The 26,742-nt window shown below is 42.5% G+C and overlaps 2 protein-coding genes across 2 annotated transcripts; one reads left to right on the plus strand and one right to left on the minus strand.

Moving 5' to 3' along the window:
• Positions 1–6,772: 6,772 nt before the first annotated feature.
• Positions 6,773–7,813, plus strand: LOC145802436 (uncharacterized). Its single transcript, XM_082895151.1, has one exon. The coding sequence runs from the start codon at positions 6,773–6,775 to the stop codon at positions 7,811–7,813; it is 1,041 nt and encodes a 346-aa protein (XP_082751277.1).
• Positions 7,814–17,266: 9,453 nt separating this feature from the next.
• Positions 17,267–18,307, minus strand: LOC145802437 (uncharacterized). The gene has a single exon (XM_082895152.1). It carries the CDS (start codon positions 18,305–18,307, stop codon positions 17,267–17,269), a length of 1,041 nt encoding a protein of 346 aa, XP_082751278.1.
• Positions 18,308–26,742: the final 8,435 nt, after the last annotated feature.

Consider the following 26,742-nt stretch of genomic DNA (forward strand, 5'->3'; position numbering starts at 1 on the left):
TTGAGTTTCACTCATTCTATATTTTGTCTATTTCTGTAGGTGATCAACTGGGAAGCCAGTCCCAACCCTTAACGCTCGTCTCTCTCTTGTCAACCTCGATGTGTCCAGGCACTAACCGAAGCCCGTGTATTTGTTATTGAGTTTTTGGGGTTATGCTTCGGTTGTCTTTCATTAATATGCTTTGTTATATGCCCAATTATGGGCGGAGTCAATGTATGTGTATGTATGTTTTCTGTATATTATTTACTTTTATGATGTTATGATCCTGGCATGATAGTGGTAGCTCAATGGAATAGATTTTTGTTTATCAGGTGCTTCCGTTCAGGCCCCATAGGTTATATTTATCAGGTTCTATGTCCATTTTTTTGAGGTGGTCATGCCCAAACTTTTAGGGGCGGGTTTAGTGTGTGACACTGGGGCTAGTTTTGGACGTCCCTTGGCTCACCTACATGTACATGAATGAGCGTGAGCGAATGCCCAGTGAATAATATCAAATGAGGAAGATACATAAGCAATCATTGAAACAGTTACAGCAAACGACCTTTGGCCCAATCATTTATATCTATCGGCCTTTGGCCCAATCATTTATATCTCATGTCAATCAGCCTTCGGCCCAATTATTCCTGTCAATCGGCCTTCGGCCCAACCATTCATGTCAATCGGCCTTTGGCCCAATCATTCGTATCAATCGGCCTTCGGCCCAATCATTCATGTCAATCGGCCTTCGACCTAATCATTCGTATCAATCGGCCTTCGGCCCAATCATTCATATAAATCAGCCTTCAGCCCAATCATTCATATCAATCGTTGTCCCCCATTCAGATTAATGAACTTACAAAACTTACATATAAGTAAACAGTTGGACAACAGTATATTTCAAATATCTTGTTAAGATATTACTCACAATGATCGGCTTGTGGATTTGCCCTGGAGCTTGACCCTACACATCATATAACACATATGGGTCACAAATAATTCGATCTGTTCTTAAATTCACATTTTCCTCTTTAGGCTTTATTCTAATCTCTTTAATTCAATTACAATGCTCAATGTATGCCTAAGAGTACTTAGAAGTGAAAGAGAACAGAAAACGAAACTCAGAATGCAAAAACAAAATTTCAGAAAACAGGGTCCCCGCTCGAGCATGGACTTCCCATTCGAGCGGACCCTTGAGGCCTGCAAAAGTACTGGGAGCATAAAAATTATGCTCGAGTGGAAGGTCTCTCTTTGTGGCTCCCCGCCTGAGCGTGAACTAACCCCGCTCGAGCGGACGCCATGTCTGCAAAAAGTGTTGGATGCATCATTTTTACGCTCGAGCGTGAACTCGGACGCTTGAGCTGAAAGTCTGTCTACATAGCTCCCCGCTCGAGCGTGGACTTTCTCTGCTCGAGCAGACATCCAAGTTGGAAAAATACTGGGAGCACGAAATTCACGCTTAAGCGGCGATTTCCCCGCTCTAGCGGACTTCAAATTTCTGGAAAATCCAGAACATGTTCTTGAGCTTCAACTTCAAATTCAAAGGCTCCAAATTCAGGATTTTGACTCAAACTTCATGTATATATGTACTAACATGGTACAAACACTAGATTACAGCATCAAGAAACCCAATTTCAAAAATTAATCACATGCATGTTCCAATCTTACATCAAACTCATGTCCAACATGATAAATTCAAACATTCAAACTTCTACTCCCATGGATTGTACATGCATGTGACACATAACCCTCATTCTCAACTCATATGATGAAGACATGGTTAAAAACATGGATTTCAACTAAAAACTAACATGGATCATACATTTGGTGCTCAACATGCAATTTCAAAGTAATTACATACATGCATGCATCTATTGACTTTAAATTCACCAAGACTAACTCAATCCATGGTCTTTCGTATCATTCAACTTTGAATTTACAATTTGCAAACAAAATCCATGAATCAAGGGTGGGTTACTCACCTAGGAGCCTTAATTCTCACAAATTATGGTTGATTCTTGAGTGTAGCTCCAAGATCACCAAGTTTCGTAGCAAAATCTCTAATTTGAGCTCCTTCCCTCTCTAGGTTCGGCTCCCCCCTCTCTTTAGAGCAAAATATCAGATTTTTTTGGACTCAAGCTTGTGGATTAAGTGCATAGCCCTTTCTACATAAGTCTCCACTAGTCCCAATTTTTTAATATTAAATAAATTGAGCATAACACTACTAATTAAATCAATTTAATCTGATCTGAATGAATTTTCAATTAAATTTCACCGTAGGCTCTAAAGATTACGCTAATCACAATGGCGTGATCGATTTCGGGTTCTGTGGCCGATAAGGCCTTTAATTTAATTTCCAAAGCAGATAATCAAATAGATATTACTACGGTGAACAGATAGAAATTCAAAACCACATATTTTCATATAATGGCACACAAGATCATATTAAACACATAATCATGCTCATATTAAGTACTAATTAACATATAGCGGAACAGGGATATCACAGTCTTCCCTCCTTTAGGAAGTTTGGTCATCCAAACTTATTTTGCCTTCGTCGGGAAACAAATATGGATAGCGTAGTCGCATTTCCTCCTTCCCATGTAGCATCCGTCCCATAGTGTTCTTTCCATTCCACTTTCACCATTGGGATGGACTTGCTTCTCAATTGCTTCACTTGCCGATCAACAATTCGTTCCGGCCATTCAACGTATTCCATATTTTCATCCAAAGCTACCCGGTGATAGTCAATCACATGAAGCGGGTCCCGGAGGTAACCCCTCAACATCGACACGTGAAACATATTGTGGATTTGTTCAAATCCCGGTGGCAAAGCAACTCTATAGGCCACCGGGCCAAGCCTTTCTTGAATCTAAAACGGCCCAATGTAACGGGGCGACAACTTGCCTTTCTTTCCAAACCTGACTTGGCCTTTCATTGGAGAAACACAGATGAACACATGGTCACCAACCTCATACTCAAGAGGTCTTCGCCGAATATCTGCATAATTCTTTTGTCGGTCATTGGAGAAACACGGATGAACACATGAGCCTTTGCTGAATGATCTTGATTTTCTCAAAAGTGTCTTGCACAATTCTAGGCCCAAGTAAAGCTTTATCCTCGACTTTTGTCCAACAAATAGGTGATCTACACCTTCTACCATACAAAGCCTCCTATGGTGCCATACCGATACTGGAGTGGAAGCTGTTATTGTATGCAAATTTAACAAGTGGCAAATAGTCTTCCCAACTCCCCTGAAAATCTAAAGCACACATTCGAAGAATATCTTCCAAAGTTTGTATTGTTCGTTCTGATTGCCCATCTGTCTGTGGGTGGAATGCAGTACTGAATCTTAGTTCTGTCCCCATGGCTTCCTGTAAACTCTTCCACAATCTAGATACAAATTTTGGGACTCTAACCGACACAATAGATACCATAACTCCATGTAAATGAACAATCTCATCAACATAAATAGTAGCCAATCTATAAGCAGTAAATATAGTTTTGACAGGCAGAAAATGTGCAGATTTAGTCAGTCTATCAACTACAACCGAAGTAGAATCCATACCTCGAGAAGTCCGAGGTAGGCCAACAAGAAAATCCATAATCACATGCTCCCACTTCCATTCAGGAATAGGGAGAGGTTGAAGTAGATCGCCTGGTTTCTGATGTTCAGCTTTAACTTGCTGACACTGCAGACACTGTAGACACATATTCTGCAATCTCTTTCTTCATCTTGGGCCACCAATAGGTTTGTTTCAAATCCTGATACATTTTATTATTGCCCGTATGCATAGCAAATACGGATCTGTGGGCTTCATCTAAAACCCTCTTCTTTAGTTCCGGAATATCTGGGACACACATTCTGCTCCGAAACCTCAACACTTCATTCTCAATGCTAAACTCCGCTTTCGGACTTGTCTCAAATTCATCAATCACTTTCTTGAGGAATTCATCCTCTTTCTGTTTCTGCTTGACTTCTTCAATGATTGTCGGCTCAGCCGTAATAGTGGCTATCAATCCACCATGTTCACACATTACCACTTCAATTTCAGACTTCTCAAAATCTTGCAAGATCTCTCTCTGTTCAGTAAGCAAATAAGCCATACTCCCCGTTGATTTTCTGCTCAAGGCATCAGCAACTGTATTAGCTTTCCGAGGTGATACTGATTCTCTCAATCATAATCCTTTATCAGTTCCAGTTATCTCCTCTGTTGCATATTCAACTCCTTCTGTGTGAAGAAGTATTTTAGACTTTTGTGAACCGTGTAGACTTCACACTTTGCCCCGTACAAATAATGCTGCCAGATTTTCAAAGCAAAAGCAACTGCGGCCAATTCTAAATCATGTGTTGGGTAGTTCTTCTCATGCGGTCTCAACTGTCGGGAGGCATAAGCAACAACCTTTCCATTCTGCATTAGCACACAACCCAAACCTTTATAAGACGCATCACTGAAAATTACAAAATTCTCCATACCTGAAGGTAGTGTCAAAATTGGTGCTGTGGTCAGCCTTGTTTTTAGTTCATGAAAGGCAGATTCTCTTTCGTCGTTTCATTCAAATGATTATGCCTTGCATGTCAACTGGGTAAGAGGCACAACTATTTTTGAAAAATCTTTCGCTAACCTCCTGTAGTACCCAGTTAAACCCATAAAACTGCGGACTTCTGTTACATTGGTCGGTATAGGCCAATTCAAAATTGCCTCTATTTTCTGAGGGTCCACTGAAATTCCTTCCTTGTTGATCACATGCCCTAAGAAAATAACTTCATCCAACCAAAACTCACATTTCTTTAGTTTAGCAAATAATTTTCTTTCCCGAAGTATTTGTAGGACAGTTCTCAAATGATGTTCATGTTCAAGTCTATCTTTGAAATATATTAAAATGTCATCAATAAAAACCACAACGAATTCGTCAAGGTAGGTTTTAAAAATTCTGTTCATTAAGTCCATAAATGCTGCCGGAGCATTAGTCACTCCAAATGGCATAACAAGAAACTCAAAATGTCCATACCTCGTTCTGCATGCGGTTTTCTCAACATCCTCTGCCTTAACTTTCTGCTGATGATACCCGGATCTCAAATCAATCTTAGAAAATAGCTTTGATCCCTGCAATTGGTCAAATAAGTCATCAATACGGGGTAGGGGATATTTGTTCTTTATTGCTACCTTGTTCAATTCCCGATAATCGATGCACAAACGCAAAGTTCCATCCTTCTTTTTCACAAACAATACTGGTGCACTCCAAGGCGAAGTGCTAGATCGAATAAACCCCTTGTCAAGCAGGTCTTGCAACTGTTCTTTCAATTCTTTCATTTCGGCAGTGACCATTCTGTAAGGAGTTTTAGAAATGGGCTGGGTGCCTGGCACAGTTTCAATAGTAAACTCTATCTCCCTATCTACCAATTCCCCTAGTAATTCGTTTGGAAACACATCTGGAAATTCTCTAACAATAGGGATATCATTGATGAACCCGATGTGGTTCAAAGCAATAGACCTCTCCAGACCGGGCAACGAGGGGGTCTACAAGATACGATGCCTATTCAACTACAACCTCCGGAAAGCATTGGGAATCCGGACGTTTACAGCGACAATGTATACGTGGCTGACAGCCCCTGGTCGCAGAAGCCTGTCGGAGACTGTATTTACCCAGCTTATTACACGCAGGATGAGGACCAAATTATCCAGCTTTGGGATTATTAGCCCTGTAAACTATTGTCTCGCACTGACCATTGTACTCGACGAGCTTTCATATTATGTAAAAAATTGGCGATGGGACAATATTTATGTAAATTTTTATGATTAAATAAAAATGCAGTTTTATTGAATTTATGCGTCTTAATAAATTCCATTTCTGAGCAGGTTTAAGCTGGGTAAATGGGTTGTAATTGGTAAACAACCTAACGGCCCAATTACAACAATGAGGCACATTTAATGTTTATTAGTTATTTTAAAATAGGCCCAGACCTATGATACATCAGCCCACTAGAGATAGGCCCATCAGTAAGCAACGCGGCCCAATACACATAGGCCCATCCGTAAGCGGCCCATGCAGACTATGAAAGAAGTGGACACTAAAGATAAGGCCCAAATTTTATTACGCATAAAACAGTTACAGAATAATAATTTACAATTATTTTTTATTATCTACACATCCAGAACCAGAACGCACAGGCTGATTTTGTGAAGGCGCGGTGATGTAGCAGACATCAGCGACGGAATATATGTCTGACGTCGCTTGGGTTTCTAGTTCGGAAACCGCTTTCATACCGGCGAATAGAGCATCTTCTTGCCGCTGTAAGGCGTTGATGAGCCGGATTAAACTTTCGGCGTTGTTTTCGCCGACGACCAGCAAGGACCAGTGCAGCAACAATAGATCCGGCTCGTATTTTAAAATCAACCGCCGAAATTGTCCTAGATCTCCGCGATCCATTTGCAAAATAATTCAAACTCCCCCAATTGTTTTGGCTTATATAATTTCCCGCCTGCGCTTGCCTTTGTCGACTTTTAATCCTGGCCGCAGATCGGGGAGCGGCGCTTGCCTTTTTAGATTTTTAATCCTGGCCGCAGATCTGGGCGCGGAGCGGAGACACTAGCCGACAACACGCCTCAAAATGCGGAAGGGAGCACCAATCGGGGGACGACACGTGGCGCGGGGGGGAGCGTCCCAGGTAATATTAGTAGGACGCTCCCGGGCACCTATATAACTCACTCCCTAACTCTCTTCCACCAGTAAAGGTTTTGAGAGAGTGACTTGCGTCATCCGAGAGAGTAAGTGACGTCATCGAGAGTGAGTTATGGCATCAATGCGACGTCGTTTTAGAATCCAAAACAAGAACATTTTCCTCACGTATGCCCAGTGTTTTATTCCTAAAGAGAGATTGTTAGAGAAAATTAGAGCGCTGTTCACCACCAGGGGTCCAAATTATGTGAGGGTTGCACATGAATTACATGAGGATGGGCAACCACATCTCCATGCTCTTGTCCAGTTCCCATACCGTTTTCAGACGCAGGATCAACGGTTCTTCGACGTTACACACGATCGAAATAGTCGCCATTTCCATCCAAATGTACAGGGAGCATACAACCATCAGAATTTGCTGGAATACATCTCCAAACACGGGGATTACACGGAATGGGGCGAATTCTGTGAGAGGAGCCGCTGCGCTAACCAGAATAACAAAGACAATATATACCGGGATGCACTTGCAGCCGGCACTAAGGACGAAGCACTAGCAGTGGTACGAAATGGCAACCCAAAATGTTTCTGGTTAAATTATGACAAATTGTCATCAAATTATGACCGGATTTCATTTAATCCACCATTGCCGTATGTTCATCCATTTACAGACACAGTATGGGTCGTTCCAGCAGCAATACAGCAATGGGTTGCAGACAATATAACAGACGAAGCCCAAAGACCGCATAGGCCCAAAAGCATTATAATTGAAGGCCCATCTAGAATTGGGAAAACATGTTGGGCCCGGTCTTTGGGACCACATAATTATTATTCAGGCCACATCGACCTGAGGGACCACGAGAACGACGCTTTCTACAACATAATTGATGATGTGGCCCCACAATATTTGAAACATTGGCGCGAGTTTATTGGAGCGCAACGGGACTTTTTTTCAAATTGTAAATATGCCCGCCCAAAGAAAATAACGGGCGGGATTCCAAGTATTATATTATGCAACCCCGGAGAGGAGTCCAGCTACAAAGAGTATTTGGAAAAACATGAACACGCCGGGCTCAAAGCGTGGACGATCCGAAACGCAGAATTCTACACACTCAACGAGCCCCTGTTCGCCAGAGCCAATCAAGAAGAGACATCGTAATGCAAAGAAGAAGGCCCAACGCAGGAAGATATTCCACTTCCAATGCGGGTGTTCGTTATTCCACGTCAACGGATGTATCGAACCACATACATTGGAGAGAGAGGACGCTGTCAGGGGTCTTTTACGACACTTTGATGAACCCGATGTGGTTCAAAGCAATAGACCTCTCCAGACCGGGCAACGAGGGGGTCTACAAGATACGATGCCTATTCAACTACAACCTCCGGAAAGCATTGGGAATCTGGACGTTTACAGCGACAATGTATATGTGGCTGACAGCCCCTGGTCGCAGAAGCCTGTCGGAGACTGTATTTGCCCAGCTTAACCGCCGTATGGCCCACGCGTTGATTTTTCTGCATCATGGGTGATCTGTTATTATTCTGTGCCATACGTTATACAGGAACCTGATTTAAACATGGTTAACTGTTCATGTTGACCCATGTCACGGTCAACATATTACGCCTATAAAATATAATCGATGTGATGCATTTAATGGTGGGTTCCTGATCATCGATTATGGCGACTACTTTTCGATTTTCGCAACGGCGTCCATATACAGCTAGAACTAAATTAAATTTTAGTCGCCGTTGGACAACCTCCAGCAGATCTGGTGTTTCCGGTCGAAGTTATTTTAAACTACGGAAACAAAGTTATTACAAAAAAAAACGTGAGGATTGACGATTTTCTCCCGTATGATGAGCCTCATTTTTTCCATTTTGATTTGCCGGAGGTTGGTACTGAAAGGGATGAACGGCTATCCCGAAAATTGAAGTTGTTAGGACTCTACATCCAGGGTGTAGTTTTACGTCAAACTGGTGGTCTTTCCCAAGTTGCTGCTGATACGCCTGGCCTCGAAAGCGATATGCGTGACGCCCCTACTCAGGCTGCGGAACAAACTGCGGGCATTGATCCATCTGCTATACTCGACAATGGCCAATGTGAATTTGTCGTTGTGTTGGACCGGTTTCCTAATCCTGCGTATACGCCAAAGTTTGAAGATGTTTTCCTGTGGTCCAATGGTGACCCACGAACTGGTTGTATGGTCAGGGGCACGGAAATAGACCGTTTTGTTGTATTACGGCGTGTCCCCGTTCTGATGCCGCCGCAATCAAATGATGAAACTCCAGTTGTTAGCCGTCAAGGCGTTAAAACATTTATCAACATCGGAAAAAATGTTGTATCCGAATTCCGCGATAGTTTAGGTCAATTTAATGGCGCCTACAATAATATTGTAAAAAACGCAATTATTTGTTATTTTGTGTGGGAATGTCGCACAAACTCGATTGTAAGGGCGCATCTGAACTGTAGATTAAAATATTGTTACTAGTAAAATAATTTCTTCTTATTACAAATATTGGTTACAAATTATTTTACAATGGCCTTCGTTGTACATTTGTTTTCTGGGCTGATGTGGATCCTTCTACTGCGGCTTTTACAGCTTCGCCTATTAATTTGGACACCTCGTCTGTAGTGAGTCTTGATGATTCTGAGTTATTGGATCCGGCCTCGCTTACAGATGGGCCTATGTCAGCTGGGCCGCTAGGCTGATTATTTGGGCCAGTGTTGAATACTGATGGGCCGTGGGTCGGCAAAATTATGTCGCGCCGACTGAATGATTCATGCCCATCTCGAATTGAACTTGCTGACATTCGTGCCGCCATTATTCTTTGGGCCGATGAACCGTATTGGCTCATCGGTGCTGATAATGTCTTCGTGGATCGAAAATGTGATTCGGAATTGCTGCGAGTTAGTCTTGCCTTCGTCACCTTGCGCTCCACGTGCCAAATATCCACGTGGCTATTGTTGAATACCTTGGACAAAACAGTTATTAATGGCGGCCGATACGTAATTTCCTCTGGGAACGATGATGTTTGGAAAGCCAATGTGGCTTTCATTTTGCAATATTTCACATCATCGTTGATGTTTGTTTGAAGCAATTTGTAGGACCCTGTCCATGGACATCCTTTCTTATCTGCGGCAGCATAGGCGTTTCCAAAATATGTAATGTCTACTGGGCATGTAACTGGAAACGTGAATCGGGCCTGTAATTGATCATCCGCTCGTAGCCGTGTGTCTCGTATTTCGACTTCGACACGGCCGGTGGAATTAAACGGACACTGTGGCCTGTAGCTCAGCTTGCATTTGTCAATCATCATAGACTTAAACGTTAGTTTTTGCCACATTGTATCGCCTATCTTTGGATTGTAAATTGGTATATTGGATACTGGTACGTTTGATGTGGCATCTATGATTTGGGTTTCCAAATCGCCCTCTTCATTTTCTTGGAGATTATCTGTAAGATCGGCTTGTTGGATTTCTTCAGACATTATGATAGCGCAGCGATCTGTTAGAATTGTCAGGCACACAATTCTCGTATGGGGCATCAATGGCTAATGTATGTTCTTATATATCCTATTTCATGGAGTTGGGAGAATAATTAATTTAAAACGCGTTCTCTAAAACGACGTCGCATTGATGCCATAACTCACTCTCGATGACGTCACTTACTCTCTCGGATGACGCAAGTCACTCTCTGAAAACTTTACTGGTGGAAGAGAGTTAGGGAGTGAGTTATATAGGTGCCCAGGAGCGTCCCACTAATATTACCTGGGACGCTCCCCCCGCGCCACGTGTCGTCCCCCGATTGGTGCTCCCTTCCGCATTTTGAGGTGTGTTGTCGGCTAGTGTCTCCGCTCCGCGCCCAGATCTGCGGCCAGGATTAAAAATCGAAAAAGGCAAGCGCAAGCGGGAAATTTGAATTTAAAGGCAAGCGCTAGCTGATTGTGAAAACAGTTAACCGCCGTATGGCCCACGCGTTGATTTTTCTGCATCATGGGTGATCTGTTATTATTCTGTGCCATACGTTATACAGGAACCTGATTTAAACATGGTTAACTGTTCATGTTGACCCATGTCACGGTCAACATATTACGCCTATAAAATATAATCGATGTGATGCATTTAATGGTGGGTTCCTGATCATCGATTATGGCGACTACTTTCCGATTTTCGCAACGGCGTCCATATACAGCTAGAACTAAATTAAATTTTAGTCGCCGTTGGACAACCTCCAGCAGATCTGGTGTTTCCGGTCGAAGTTATTTTAAACTACGGAAACAAAGTTATTACAAAAAAAAACGATTCACGTCTAAATCGTTGTGTGATTCCATCTGGAGGATTGACGATTTTCTCCCGTATGATGAGCCTCATTTTTTCCATTTTGATTTGCCGGAGGTTGGTACTGAAAGGGATGAACGGCTATCCCGAAAATTGAAGTTGTTAGGACTCTACATCCAGGGTGTAGTTTTACGTCAAACTGGTGGTCTTTCCCAAGTTGCTGCTGATACGCCTGGCCTCGAAAGCGATATGCGTGACGCCCCTACTCAGGCTGCGGAACAAACTGCGGGCATTGATCCATCTGCTATACTCGACAATGGCCAATGTGAATTTGTCGTTGTGTTGGACCGGTTTCCTAATCCTGCGTATATGCCAAAGTTTGAAGATGTTTTCTTGTGGTCCAATGGTGACCCACGAACTGGTTGTATGGTCAGGGGCACGAAAATAGACCATTTTGTTGTATTGCGGCGTGTCCCCGTTCTGATGCCGCCGCAATCAAATGATGAAACTCCAGTTGTTAGCCGTCAAGGCGTTAAAACATTTCTCAACATCGGAAAAAATGTTGTATCCGAATTTCGCGATAGTTTAGGTCAATTTAATGGCGCCTACAATAATATTGTAAAAAACGCAATTATTTGTTATTTTGTGTGGGAATGTCGCACAAACTCGATTGTAAGGGCGCATCTGAACTGTAGATTAAAATATTGTTACTAGTAAAATAATTTCTTCTTATTACAAATATTGGTTACAAATTATTTTACAATGGCCTTCGTTGTACATTTGTTTTCTGGGCTGATGTGGATCCTTCTACTGCGGCTTTTACAGCTTCGCCTATTAATTTGGACACCTCGTCTGTAGTGAGTCTTGATGATTCTGAGTTATTGGATCCGGCCTCGCTTACAGATGGGCCTATGTCAGCTGGGCCGCTAGGCTGATTATTTGGGCCAGTGTTGAATACTGATGGGCCGTGGGTCGGCAAAATTATGTCGCGCCGACTGAATGATTCAGGCCCATCTCGAATTTAACTTGCTGACATTCGTGCCGCCATTATTCTTTGGGCCGATGAACCGTATTGGCCCATCGGTGCTGATAATGTCTTCGTGGATCGAAAATGTGATTCGGAATTGCTGCGAGTTAGTCTTGCCTTCGTCACCTTGCGCTCCACGTGCCAAATATCCACGTGGCTATTGTTGAATACCTTGGACAAAACAATTATTAATGGCGGCCGATACGTAATTTCCTCTGGGAACGATGATGTTTGGAAAGCCAATGTGGCTTTCATTTTGCAATATTTCACATCATCGTTGATGTTTGTTTGAAGCAATTTGTAGGACCCTGTCCATGGACATCCTTTCTTATCTGCGGCAGCATTGGCGTTTCCAAAATATGTAATGTCTACTGGGCATGTAACTGGAAACGTGAATCGGGCCTGTAATTGATCATCCGATCGTAGCCGTGTGTCTCGTATTTCGACTTCGACACGGCCGGTGGAATTAAACGGACACTGTGGCCTGTAGCTCAGCTTGCATTTGTCAATCATCATAGACTTAAACGTTAGTTTTTGCCACATTGTATCGCCTATCTTTGGATTGTAAATTGGTATATTGGATACTGGTACGTTTGATGTGGCATCTATGATTTGGGTTTCCAAATCGCCCTCTTCATTTTCTTGGAGATTATCTGTAAGATCGGCTTGTTGGATTTCTTCATTGTCAGCCTTGTTTTTAGTTCATGAAAGGCAGATTCTCTTTCGTCGTTTCATTCAAATGATTGCGCCTTGCATGTCAACTGGGTAAGAGGCACAACTATTTTTGAAAAATCTTTCGCTAACCTCCTGTAGTACCCAGTTAAACCCATAAAACTGCGGACTTCTGTTACATTGGTCGGTATAGGCCAATTCAAAATTGCGTCTATTTTCTGAGGGTCCACTGAAATTCCTTCCTTGTTGATCACATGCCCTAAGAAAACAACTTCATCCAACCAAAACTCACATTTCTTTAGTTTAGCAAATAATTTTCTTTCCCGAAGTATTTGTAGGACAGTTCTCAAATGATGTTCATGTTCAAGTCTATCTTTGAAATATATTAAAATGTCATCAATAAAAACCACAACGAATTCGTCAAGGTAGGTTTTAAAAATTCTGTTCATTAAGTCCATAAATGCTGCCGGAGCATTAGTCACTCCAAATGGCATAACAAGAAACTCAAAATGTCCATACCTCGTTCTGCATGCGGTTTTCTCAACATCCTCGGAAAATTATTTGTAATTTTCTGAGGGTCCACTGAAATTCCTTCCTTGTTGATCACATGCCCTAAGAAAACAACTTCATCCAACCAAAACTCACATTTCTTTAGTTTAGCAAATAATTTTCTTTCCCGAAGTATTTGTAGGACAGTTCTCAAATGATGTTCATGTTCAAGTCTATCTTTGAAATATATTAAAATGTCATCAATAAAAACCACAACGAATTCGTCAAGGTAGGTTTTAAAAATTCTGTTCATTAAGTCCATAAATGCTGCCGGAGCATTAGTCATTCCAAATGGCATAACAAGAAACTCAAAATGTCCATACCTCGTTCTGCATGCGGTTTTCTCAACATCCTCTGAAAATTATTTGTAATTTTCTGAGGGTCCACTGAAATTCCTTCCTTGTTGAGAATTGGTAGTTAGGGATATTATTTTGTGTGGGAATGTCGCACAAACTCGATTGTAAGGGCGCATCTGAACTGTAGATTAAAATATTGTTACTAGTAAAATAATTTCTTCTTATTACAAATATTGGTTACAAATTATTTTACAATGGCCTTCGTTGTACATTTGTTTTCTGGGCTGATGTGGATCCTTCTACTGCGGCTTTTACAGCTTCGCCTATTAATTTGGACACCTCGTCTGTAGTGAGTCTTGATGATTCTGAGTTATTGGATCCGGCCTCGCTTACAGATGGGCCTATGTCAGCTGGGCCGCTAGGCTGATTATTTGGGCCAGTGTTGAATACTGATGGGCCGTGGGTCGGCAAAATTATGTCGCGTCGACTGAATGATTCAGGCCCATCTCGAATTGAACTTGCTGACATTCGTGCCGCCATTATTCTTTGGGCCGATGAACCGTATTGGCCCATCGGTGCTGATAATGTCTTCGTGGATCGAAAATGTGATTCGGAATTGCTGTGAGTTAGTCTTGCCTTCGTCACCTTGCGCTCCACGTGCCAAATATCCACGTGGCTATTGTTGAATACCTTGGACAAAACAGTTATTAATGGCGGCCGATACGTAATTTCCTCTGGGAACGATGATGTTTGGAAAGCCAATGTGGCTTTCATTTTGCAATATTTCACATCATCATTGATGTTTGTTTGAGGCAATTCGTAGGACCCTGTCCATGGACATCCTTTCTTATCTGCGGCAGCATAGGCGTTTCCAAAATATGTAATGTCTACTGGGCATGTAACTGGAAACGTGAATCGGGCCTGTAATTGATCATCCGCTCGTAGCCGTGTGTCTCGTATTTTGACTTCGACACGGCCGGTGGAATTAAACGGACACTGTGGCCTGTAGCTCAGCTTGCATTTGTCAATCATCATAGACTTAAACGTTAGTTTTTGCCACATTGTATCGCCTATCTTTGGATTGTAAATTGGTATATTGGATACTGGTACGTTTGATGTGGCATCTATGATTTGGGTTTCCAAATCGCCCTCTTCATTTTCTTGGAGATTATCTGTAAGATCGGCTTGTTGGATTTCTTCAGACATTATGATAGCGCAGCGATCTGTTAGAATTGTCAGGCACACAATTCTCGGATGGGGCATCAATGGCTAATGTATGTTCTTATATATCCTATTTCATGGAGTTGGGAGAATAATTAATTTAAAACGCGTTCTCTAAAACGACGTCGCATTGATTCCATAACTCACTCTCGATGACGTCACTTACTCTCTCGGATGACGCAAGTCACTCTCTGAAAACTTTACTGGTGGAAGAGAGTTAGGGAGTGAGTTATATAGGTGCCCAGGAGCGTCCCACTAATATTACCTGGGACGCTCCCCCCCGCGCCACGTGTCGTCCCCCGATTGGTGCTCCCTTCCGCATTTTGAGGCGTGTTGTCGGCTAGTGTCTCCGCTCCGCGCCCAGATCTGCGGCCAGGATTAAAAATCGAAAAAGGAAAGCGCAAGCGAGAAATTTGAATTTAAAGGCAAGCGCTAGCTGATTGTGAAAACAGTTAACCGCCGTATGGCCCACGCGTTGATTTTTCTGCATCATGGGTGATCTGTTATTATTCTGTGCCATACGTTATACAGGAACCTGATTTAAACAAGGTTAACTGTTCATGTTGACCCATGTCACGGTCAACATATTACGCCTATAAAATATAATCGATGTGATGCATTTAATGGTGGGTTCCTGATCATCGATTATGGCGACTACTTTCCGATTTTCGCAACGGCGTCCATATACAGCTAGAACTAAATTAAATTTTAGTCGCCGTTGGACAACCTCCAGCAGATCTGGTGTTTCCGGTCGAAGTTATTTTAAACTACGGAAACAAAGTTATTACAAAAAAAAAACGATTCACGTCTAAATCGTTGTGTGATTCCATCTGGAGGATTGACGATTTTCTCCCGTATGATGAGCCTCATTTTTTCCATTTTGATTTGCCGGAGGTTGGTACTGAAAGGGATGAACGGCTATCCCGAAAATTGAAGTTGTTAGGACTCTACATCCAGGGTGTAGTTTTACGTCAAACTGGTGGTCTTTCCCAAGTTGCTGCTGATACGCCTGGCCTCGAAAGCGATATGCGTGACGCCCCTACTCAGGCTGCGGAACAAACTGCGGGCATTGATCCATCTGCTATACTCGACAATGGCCAATGTGAATTTGTCGTTGTGTTGGACCGGTTTCCTAATCCTGCGTATACGCCAAAGTTTGAAGATGTTTTCCTGTGGTCCAATGGTGACCCACGAACTGGTTGTATGGTCAGGGGCACGGAAATAGACCGTTTTGTTGTATTACGGCGTGTCCCCGTTCTGATGCCGCCGCAATCAAATGATGAAACTCCAGTTGTTAGCCGTCAAGGCGTTAAAACATTTATCAACATCGGAAAAAATGTTGTATCCGAATTCCGCGATAGTTTAGGTCAATTTAATGGCGCCTACAATAATATTGTAAAAAACGCAATTATTTGTTATTTTGTGTGGGAATGTCGCACAAACTCGATTGTAAGGGCGCATCTGAACTGTAGATTAAAATATTGTTACTAGTAAAATAATTTCTTCTTATTACAAATATTGGTTACAAATTATTTTACAATGGCCTTCGTTGTACATTTGTTTTCTGGGCTGATGTGGATCCTTCTACTGCGGCTTTTACAGCTTCGCCTATTAATTTGGACACCTCGTCTGTAGTGAGTCTTGATGATTCTGAGTTATTGGATCCGGCCTCGCTTACAGATGGGCCTATGTCAGCTGGGCCGCTAGGCTGATTATTTGGGCCAGTGTTGAATACTGATGGGCCGTGGGTCGGCAAAATTATGTCGCGCCGACTGAATGATTCAGGCCCATCTCGAATTGAACTTGCTGACATTCGTGCCGCCATTATTCTTTGGGCCGATGAACCGTATTGGCCCATCGGTGCTGATAATGTCTTCGTTGATCGAAAATGTGATTCGGAATTGCTGCGAGTTAGTCTTGCCTTCGTCACCTTACGCTCCACGTGCCAAATATCCACGTGGCTATTGTTGAATACCTTGGACAAAACAGTTATTAATGGCGGCCGATACGTAATTTCCTCTGGGAACGATGATTTTTGGAAAGCCAATGTGGCTTTCATTTTGCAATATTTCACATCATCGTTGATGTTTGTTTGAAGCAATTTGTAGGACCCTGTCCATGGACATCCTTTCTTATCTGCGACAGCATAGGCGTTTCCAAAATATGTAATGTCTACTGGGCATGTAACTGGAAACGTGAATCGGGCCTGTAATTGATCATCCGCTCGTAGCCGTGTGTCTCGTATTTCGACTTCGACACGGCCGGTGGAATTAAACGGACACTGTGGCCTGTAGCTCAGCTTGCATTTGTCAATCATCATAGACTTAAACGTTAGTTTTTGCCACATTGTATCGCCTATCTTTGGATTGTAAATTGGTATATTGGATACTGGTACGTTTGATGTGGCATCTATTGCTTTGAACCACATCGGGTTCATCAAAGTGTCGTAAAAGACCCCTGACAGCGTCCTCTCTCTCCAATGTATGTGGTTCGATACATCCGTTGACATGGAATAATGAACACCCGCATTGGAAGTGGAATATCTTCCTGCGTTGGGCCTTCTTCTTTGCATTACGATGTCTCTTCTTGATTGGCTCTGGCGAACAGGGGCTCGTTGAGTGTGTAGAATTCTGCGTTTCGGATCGTCCACGCTTTGAGCCCGGCGTGTTCATGTTTTTCCAAATACTCTTTGTAGCTGGAGTCTTCTCCGGGGTTGCATAATATAATACTTGGAATCCCGCCCGTTATTTTCTTTGGGCGGGCATATTTACAATTTGAAAAAAAGTCCCGTTGCGCTCCAATAAACTCGCGCCAATGTTTCAAATATTGTGGGGCCACATCATCAATTATGTTGTAGAAAGCGTCGTTCTTGTGGTCCCTCAGGTCGATGTGGCCTGAATAATAATTATGTGGTCCCAAAGACCGGGCCCAACATGTTTTCCCAATTCTAGATGGGCCTTCAATTATAATGCTTTTGGGCCTATGCGGTCTTTGGGCTTCGTCTGTTATATTGTCTGCAACCCATTGCTGTATTGCTGCTGGAACGACCCATACTGTGTCTGTAAATGGATGAACATACGGCAATGGTGGATTAAATGAAATCCGGTCATAATTTGATGACAATTTGTCATAATTTAACCAGAAACATTTTGGGTCGCCATTTCGTACCACTGCTAGTGCTTCGTCCTTAGTGCCGACTGCAAGTGCATCCCGGTATATATTGTCTTTGTTATTCTGGTTAGCGCAGCGGCTCCTCTCACGGAATTCGCCCCATTTCGTGTAATCCCCGTGTTTGGAGATGTATTCCAGCACATTCTGATGGTTGTATGCTCCCTGTACATTTGGATGGAAATGGCGACTATTTCGATCGTGTGTAACGTCGAAGAACCGTTGATCCTGCGTCTGAAAACGGTATGGGAACTGGACAAGAGCATGGAGATGTGGTTGCCCATCCTCATGTAATTCATGTGCAACCCTCACATAATTTGGACCCCTGGTGTTGAACAGCGCTCTAATTTTCTCTAACAATCTCTCTTTAAGAATAGAACACTGGGCATACGTGAGGAAAATGTTCTTGTTTTGGATTCTAAAACGACGTCGCATTGATGCCATAACTCACTCTCGATGACGTCACTTACTCTCTCGGATGACGCAAGTCACTCTCTCAAAAACTTTACTGGTGGAAGAGAGTTAGGGAGTGAGTTATATAGGTGCCCGGGAGCGTCCCACTAATATTACCTGGGACGCTCCCCCCGCGCCACGTGTCGTCCCCCGATTGGTGCTCCCTTCCGCATTTTGAGGCGTGTTGTCGGCTAGTGTCTCCGCTCCGCGCCCAGATCTGCGGCCAGGATTAAAAATCTAAAAAGGCAAGCGCCGCTCCCCGATCTGCGGCCAGGATTAAAAGTCGACAAAGGCAAGCGCAGGCGGGAAATTATATAAGCCAAAATAGTTGGGGGAGTTTGAATTATTTTGCAAATGGATCGCGGAGATCTAGGACAATTTCGGCGGTTGATTTTAAAATACGAGCCGGATCTATTGTTGCTGCACTGGTCCTTGCTGGTCGTCGGCGAAAACAACGCCGAAAGTTTAATCCGGCTCATCAACGCCTTACAGCGGCAGGAAGATGCTCTATTCGCCGGTATGAAAGCGGTTTCCGAACTAGAAACCCAAGCGACGTCAGACATATATTCCGTCGCTGATGTCTGCTATAAGACGCATCACTGAAAATTACAAAATTCTTCGTACCTGAAGGTAGTGTCAAAATTGGTGCTGTGGTCAGCCTTGTTTTTAGTTCATGAAAGGCAGATTCTCTTTCGTCGTTTCATTCAAATGATTGCGCCTTGCATGTCAACTAGGTAAGAGGCACAACTATTTTTGAAAAATCTTTCGCTAACCTCCTGTAGTACCCAGTTAAACCCATAAAACTGCGGACTTCTGTTACATTGGTCGGTATAGGCCAATTCAAAATTGCCTCTATTTTCTGAGGGTCCACTGAAATTCCTTCCTTGTTGATCACATGCCCTAAGAAAACAACTTCATCCAACCAAAACTCACATTTCTTTAGTTTAGCAAATAATTTTCTTTCCCGAAGTATTTGTAGGACAGTTCTCAAATGATGTTCATGTTCAAGTCTATCTTTGAAATATATTAAAATGTCATCAATAAAAACCACAACGAATTCGTCAAGGTAGGTTTTAAAAATTCTGTTCATTAAGTCCATAAATGCTGCCGGAGCATTAGTCACTCCAAATGGCTTAACAAGAAACTCAAAATGTCCATACCTCGTTCTGCATGCGGTTTTCTCAACATCCTCTGCCTTAACTTTCTGCTGATGATACCCGGATCTCAAATCAATCTTAGAAAATAGCTTTGATCCCTGCAATTGGTCAAATAAGTCATCAATACGGGGTAGGGGATATTTGTTCTTTATTGCTACCTTGTTCAATTCCCGATAATCGATGCACAAACGCAAAGTTCCATCCTTCTTTTTCACAAACAATACTGGTGCACTCCAAGGCGAAGTGCTAGATCGAATAAACCCCTTGTCAAGCAGGTCTTGCAACTGTTCTTTCAATTCTTTCATTTCGGCAGTGACCATTCTGTAAGGAGTTTTAGAAATGGGCTGGGTGCCTGGCACAGTTTCAATAGTAAACTCTATCTCCCTATCTACCAATTCCCCTAGTAATTCGTTTGGAAACACATCTGGAAATTCTCTAACAATAGGGATATCATTCAATTCAGCATTCAAAGATTGTTCAGACAACACAGTACAAATAACCCTGGCACCCTTTCTTGATCAATTTACATGCTTTCATTGCAGATATCAAATAAGGTGGAGGCACTACCCCGTTACCCACAAACACAGTTTCCTCTTGTTCTGGTGGCCTAAACACAACTCGTTTGGTCACATAGTCAATGGTGGCACAATATTTAGTTAACCAGTCCATGCCCAAAATTATGTCAAAGTGCCTAAAGTTCAAGGGTAACAAGTCCACATATAGAATGGCATTTCCAATTCGCATGTCACAAAAACGATAGACAGTTTCACACACTACAGATTCCCCAGATGGAGCAGACACACATAGTAGATATGGCAATAATTCTAGAGGTCTACCCAGTCTAGATGCAAATGCACATGTTACAAATGAGTGTGTTGATCCAGAGTCAATTAACACAAAGGCATCTTGATTACATATAGAAATGGTACCTGAGACAACTGTGTTGGCATTCCGGGTATCGCCCGGAACAAGCGCAAAAACTCTCCCCTGTCTCACGGTATCTTCGACGGGAGTAGATCTCGTAGCATTTCTTGGTTTTGGGACTGATGCTGTCGAACTAGCAGCAAATTTTCCTCTGCTCTGTTTGCAATCTCTGGCCATATGCCCCTGTTTACCACAATTAAAACAAGCTCCTGTCACACGGTAACAAACCCCACGATGCCTATTACCACAAGTGGTACACAACGGGGTTGTATCTCGCGAAGAATTAGAAGTATTCGAGGATTACCACAAGTGGTACACAACGGGGTTGTATCTCGGGAAGAATTAGAAGTATTCGAGGAGCCAATATTTTGCTTCTTTGAAAACTTCTTCTTTGAAAAGAAGCCCTGCCTTTTGTTGCCTTTCCATCCTGTCATCGGCTTAGCCTATCTAGCTATGTTACCCTCCGATATGATGGCCCTGTCTAGCACCCCAATGTAGGTTTCTAGCTTCAAAACATTCACTCTTTCTAAAATGTCGCTTTGAAGCCCACCTTCAAAATGCCTCGCCTTCTTATAGTCCGTATCAATCACGTGTGCTGCAAACCTGGCCAACTCAGTAAATTTGGCCTCATACTCAGCTACAGTCACACTGTCTTGCTTAAGTTCCATGAACTCTGCTACTTTCCTATCCCGGACACACTACGAGAAGTACTTGTCATAGAAAATTTCCAAACATTTTGCCCAATCAGCATCTTTGTAATTCTCATGCATTAACATCCACCATCTTCTTGCTTCGTCTTCTAGCATAAAGGTGGCTAGAAGCATTTTCTGTGTATCCGAACACGGGAACACTTCAAACAATTTTTCGATGCCGAGGACCCAAGCTTCAGCTTTCAAAGGATCTAATCCACCATGGAACTGTTGTGGTTTCATTTTCTTGAACTCTTTGGTGAGGGCTATGATTCGGTCATCATTCTAATTATCTAGCACAGGAGGTGCCAGAGGTGGAGGTGGAGGATGTGGTTGCTGCCACTGTTGTTGCCATTCCTGTTGTTGCCTCAATGCCTCTGCCATTTTCTGAATCAGTCTTTCCATTCTATCTAGTCTGGTAGTAGAAGATTCCTCTATCTCATCACCTCTTGTTCTCACCATCTGATTAAACTTACATTATACTTTGTACAAAAGATTCACAGGTATGCATATATTACAGAGCATACATATTCAAATAATTTGCAAAGCAGCAATTCACAAATTTATAACACATAGTCGTTCACATTGAAACATTCAAATGCATTCTCGATACTATCAAAGTCATACTTATCACATGAATGCATCCTAGGTCTTTTCAAGACGCTTAATGCTCTTTTGGACGAGTGTGTGAGTTATTAACTCGTGCTTTGATACCACTCTGTCATGACCAGAACCCGCCCTATTGGTTAAGGCCATAATCGGCTAGTAATCGCGAGATTGCCTACGGCCTCAAACCACTTACAACAAAACTCATCAGAGTAAAGAGGCCAAATGGAAGCAAATTTAAAACTTTATCCATAGAGCTGTGCTTATACACTAACATAGAACATTGTGCATACAGGATCATACAGGTTTAAGTCAGTCGAACCCAAGACAGTCTCGTGCGTGAGACGTTTCGGTTGACTCCTCAAAACTTCGACTGTTTCTCACAATTTCACCAGGGCTGGTTTTGGACGTCCCTTGGCTCACCTACATGTACATGAATGAGCGTGAGCGAATGCCCAGTGAATAATATCAAATGAGGAAGATACATAAGCAATCATTGAAACAGTTACAGCAAACGGTCTTTGGCCCAATCATTTATATCTATCGGCCTTTGGCCCAATCATTTATATCTCATGTCAATCGGCCTTCAGCCCAATTATTCGTGTCAATCGGCCTTCGGCCCAACCATTCATGTCAATCGGCCTTTGGCCAATCATTCGTATCAATCGGCCTTTGGCCCCATGATTCATGTCAATTGGCCTTCGGCCCAATCATTCATATCAATCAGCCTTCGGCCCAATCATTCATATCAATCGTTGTCTCCCATTCAGATTAATGAACTTATAAAACTCACATATAAGTAAACAATTGGACAACAGTATATTTCAAATATCTTGTTGAGTTATTACTCACAGTGATCGGCTTATGGATTTGCCCTGGAGCTTGATCCTACACATCACATAACACATATGGGTCACAAATAATTTGATCCGTTCTTAAATTCACGTTTTCCTCTTTAGGCTTTATTCTTATCTCTTTAATTCAATTACAAGGCCCAATGAATGCCTAAGAGTACTTAGAAGTAAAAGAGAACAAAAAACGGAACTCAGAATGCATAAACAAATTTTCAGTAAACAGGGTCCTTGCTCGAGCGTGGACTTCCCCGTTCGAGCGGACCCTTGAGGCCTGCAAAAGTACTGGGAGCATCAAAATTACGCTCGAGGTTGAAGTCTACCACTCGAGCGGAAGGTCTATCTTCGTGGCTCCCCGCTCGAGCGTGAAATTACCCCGCTCGAGCGGACGCCATGTCTGCAAAAAGTACTGGATGCATCATTTTTACGCTCAAGCGTGAACTCGGACGCTCGAGCTGAAAGTTTATCTACATAGCTCCCTGCTCGAGCGTGGACTTTCCCCGCTCGAGTGGACATCCAAGTTGCAAAAATACTGGGAGTACGAAATTCATGCTCGAGCGGACATGCAGAACATGTTTTTGTGCTTCAACTTCAAATTCAAAGGCTCCAAATGCATGATTTTGACTCAAACTTCATGTATATGTGTACTAACATGGTACAAACATTAGATTGCAACATCAAGAAGCCCAATTTCACAAATTAATCACATGCATGTTCCAATCTTACATCAAACTCATGTCCAACATGATACATTCAAACATTCAAACTTCTACTCCCATGGATTGCACATGCATGTGACACATAACCCTCATTCTCAACTCATGTGATGAAGGGATGGTTAAAAACATGGATTTCAACTAAAAACTAACATGGATCATGCATTTGGTGCTCGAACATGCAATTTCAAAGTAATTACATACATGCATGCATCTATTGACTTTAAATTCACCAAGACTAACTCAATCCATGCTCTTTCTCATCATTCAACTTTGAATTTACAATTTGCAAACAAAATCCATGAATCAAGGGTGGGTTACACACCTAGGAGCCTTAATTCTCACAAATTATGGTTGATTCTTGAGTGTAGCTCCAAGATCACCAAGTTTCGTAGCAAAATCTCTAATTTGAGCTCCTTCCTTCTCTAGGTTCGCCTCCCCCCTCTCTTTCGAGCACAATATCAGATTTTTTGAACTCAAGCATAAGGATTAAGTGCATAGCCCTTTCTACATAAGTCTTCACTACTCCCAATTTTTTAATATTAAATAAATTGAGCATAACACTACTAATTAAATCAATTTAATCCGATTTGAATCAATTTTCAATTAAATTTCACCGTAGGCTCTAAAGATTACGCTAATCACAATGGCGCAATCGATTTCGGGTTCTGTGGCCGATAAGGCCTTCAATTTAATTTCCAAAGCAGATAATCAAACAAATATTCCTACGGTAAATAAATAGAAATTCAAAACCATGTATTTTCACATAATGGCACACAAGATCATATTAAACACATAATCATGCTCATATTAAGAAGTAATTAACATATAGCGGAACAGGGATATCACAGAAATCATGTGAGGAATGATGCCAAATCATGCACATAATACAAGCATAGCATGCTAAGAGGTTCAAAGCTTAAGGCTAGCCAAGGAACTTGTACCAAGGCCACATGAATCAAACCCAAAGGGCCAAGGACAACCAAAACAGTCATAGATCATGCCAAAATGAGTCTAAAACATGCATGGACCAAAGCTAAAACAAGCCAACACGAAGGGCATAAGGCATGATCCATGTAAGGCCAATAAAGAGGGTTACACTACACCTACCAACTCTTCAAAGCATTGAAAGAGTGACAAATGCAAGTGTATGACCACACTGCATGCACTGAAATCTCATAACAAATGATGCCAAATCATGAAAGTTGTCCAAGTAATGCATGCTAGTGGCCTCAATACACAAAGCTAATGAACTAGACTGAACCATGGCTATGCAAAGCAATGCATGCATGACCAAAACAACACAAATCAGAGCTAGAGCATGCTAAACCATGATGAAAAGCTTGCAGAAGTTAAGCCAAAATCATGCTAGAATGATGGTCAAACACATGATGCATGTTAGGCTATTATGCAAGATTGCACTACAAGTGTGTGAAGCATGCAAGATGCTATCAAACCAACCTAAAATAGAGTTGAGGCATGCTAAAACAACACCAAAAACTTGCTGAAATAGAACCAATACATGCTAGACAAATATGCCACTTTGATGATCCATCTATACAAGCATACAAGACACAAGGAGAGGGGATGACCCTCTCCTATTTAAGGCCTCAAAACCACCTTTTGACCACTGAAAATCCTCTGGATTTTAGTGGTGAGAAGGCCAAAACAAGGTGGTGCCAATAGCTTAAAATGAAGGAACAAGAACAAGACCAAACAAGGCCTAAGAGGGGGTAGACTACCCCCAACACAAAAGTGACCTTAAACAAACATTACAAGCATGCAAAATCAGAGCTTTTTATAGTTTAAAGCCAAGCCAAAATAAGCATGCAAATAGGTCTAAAAGCTTAAACCAAAACAAGGGTTTTAGGGATAGTTGACTCACTCTTGAAGAAAACCTTTGAAGCTACAACTCCAGCAACTCTTTCTAACCAAAACCTGTCCAAAAACTCCAAAACAAACCTCCAGAAGCCTCAGCAACAAAAGGATGGTGTTCTAGTAGGTCCTTTAGTGCAAAAGTGTGAAGAAATTACACTTTTGAGCACAAACAAGTGCAAATATAGAGAGAGAGGTAAAATATATAGAGAGAGATATGTATAACTTGTATCTCAATTTTTCAGAACCTGTGGAAAGGGAGAGGGGCCTCCCTTCTTATAGAAAATCAAATCTTAAGCTTGTTGAGCGAGCTTGAGTCTTGATTCCATCCCTCCATACACGTGTATGGAGGATGAGATCTGTGCTCACCTGCTGTCATAGCTGGCACAAAAATATCTACAAAAGTTGGTGGAAAGGTCTTGGCCAAAAGATATGGCCGATCGACGAAAAGTAGAGCCAATCGACCAAAAAGAGTGCTGGTCGGCCACAACAAATGGCCGATGGCAATAATACAAGGCCGATAAGCACAGGGCTTTAGCCGATGGGTTATAGGGATGGGCAACAAGCCTCCCTCTTCCCTGAGAAGCAAAACCACAAGTCCTTGGTCCACAACCAAACATAAAACAGACAATTTAAGAGATCTTAAGGCAAGGCGCGCAACCGAGACCTTCGGGAACTCAAAACGAACACGGGCATGGATGATCATCGAGTGTTCAGACGATGACGTCCAAGTCTTGAGGACGGTCAAAAATGGGGTGTCTACAGTGAGCTAACAGGTAGTGCCTCAGCTTCCTAGTAACCCATACCAAGGCCAAACAAGCCTTCTCCAGCGGAGTGTAGCGGGTCCCGTAATCCAACATTTTCTTGCTCAGGGGTAGATAGCTTTCTCCACTTTGTCCTCAGACTCCTGTGCAAGCATGCAGCCCATTGTCGTTTCAGTTACTGAAAGGTACATAATCAATGGTTTCCCTCAGGCGGTGACAACACAGGTGGGTTCTGTAAATATTGCTTGATTTGCTCGAAAGCAACTTGGCATCGGTCGTCCCATTGGAACCTCTTTCCTTTCTTTAGGAGACCAAAGAGTGGTTCACAAGTCAAGGTTAATTTTGCAATAAATTGTCTTATGAATTGCACTTTACCCAGAAAGCCTCGCACTTCCTTTTCAGTCCTCGGTGGTCGCATTTCTAAGATTGCCTTGATTTTAGAAGGATTGACATCGATACCTCTTTGCGTGATCAAGAACCCCAACTTTTTCCCTGCTGTAACACCAAATGTACATTTCTGAGGATTTAGCCGCAACCGATACTCTCTGATCTGTTGGAAGAATTTCTGCAAGCCGGTGTAGTAGCCCTCTCTTTCCTTGGACTTGACAATCATGTCGTCCACGTACACCTCAACCTCTTTATGGATCATGTCGTGCAAAATTGTGGTCGCAGCCCATTGATACGTAGCCCCATCATTCGTCAGCCCAAACGGTGTCACCCTATAACAATAGGTTCCCCACGGGGTAGTGAAACCAGTCTTCTCCCGATCTTCGGGTGCCATCAAGATCTGATTGTAGCCTGAAAACCCATCCATGAACGAAAGCAGCGCATGCCCAGCAGTAAA

Source organism: Camellia sinensis, chromosome 11 (genome assembly GCF_055761805.1).
Source record: "Camellia sinensis isolate YWXY chromosome 11, ASM5576180v1, whole genome shotgun sequence".
NCBI classification, from domain to species: Eukaryota; Viridiplantae; Streptophyta; class Magnoliopsida; order Ericales; family Theaceae; genus Camellia; species Camellia sinensis.

Coding starts and splice junctions, on each gene's coding strand:
- LOC145802436 (XM_082895151.1), top strand. CDS start 6,773: ATGGCATCAATGCGACGTCGTTTTAGAATCCAAAACAAGAACATTTTC.
- LOC145802437 (XM_082895152.1), bottom strand. CDS start 18,307: ATGGCATCAATGCGACGTCGTTTTAGAATCCAAAACAAGAACATTTTC.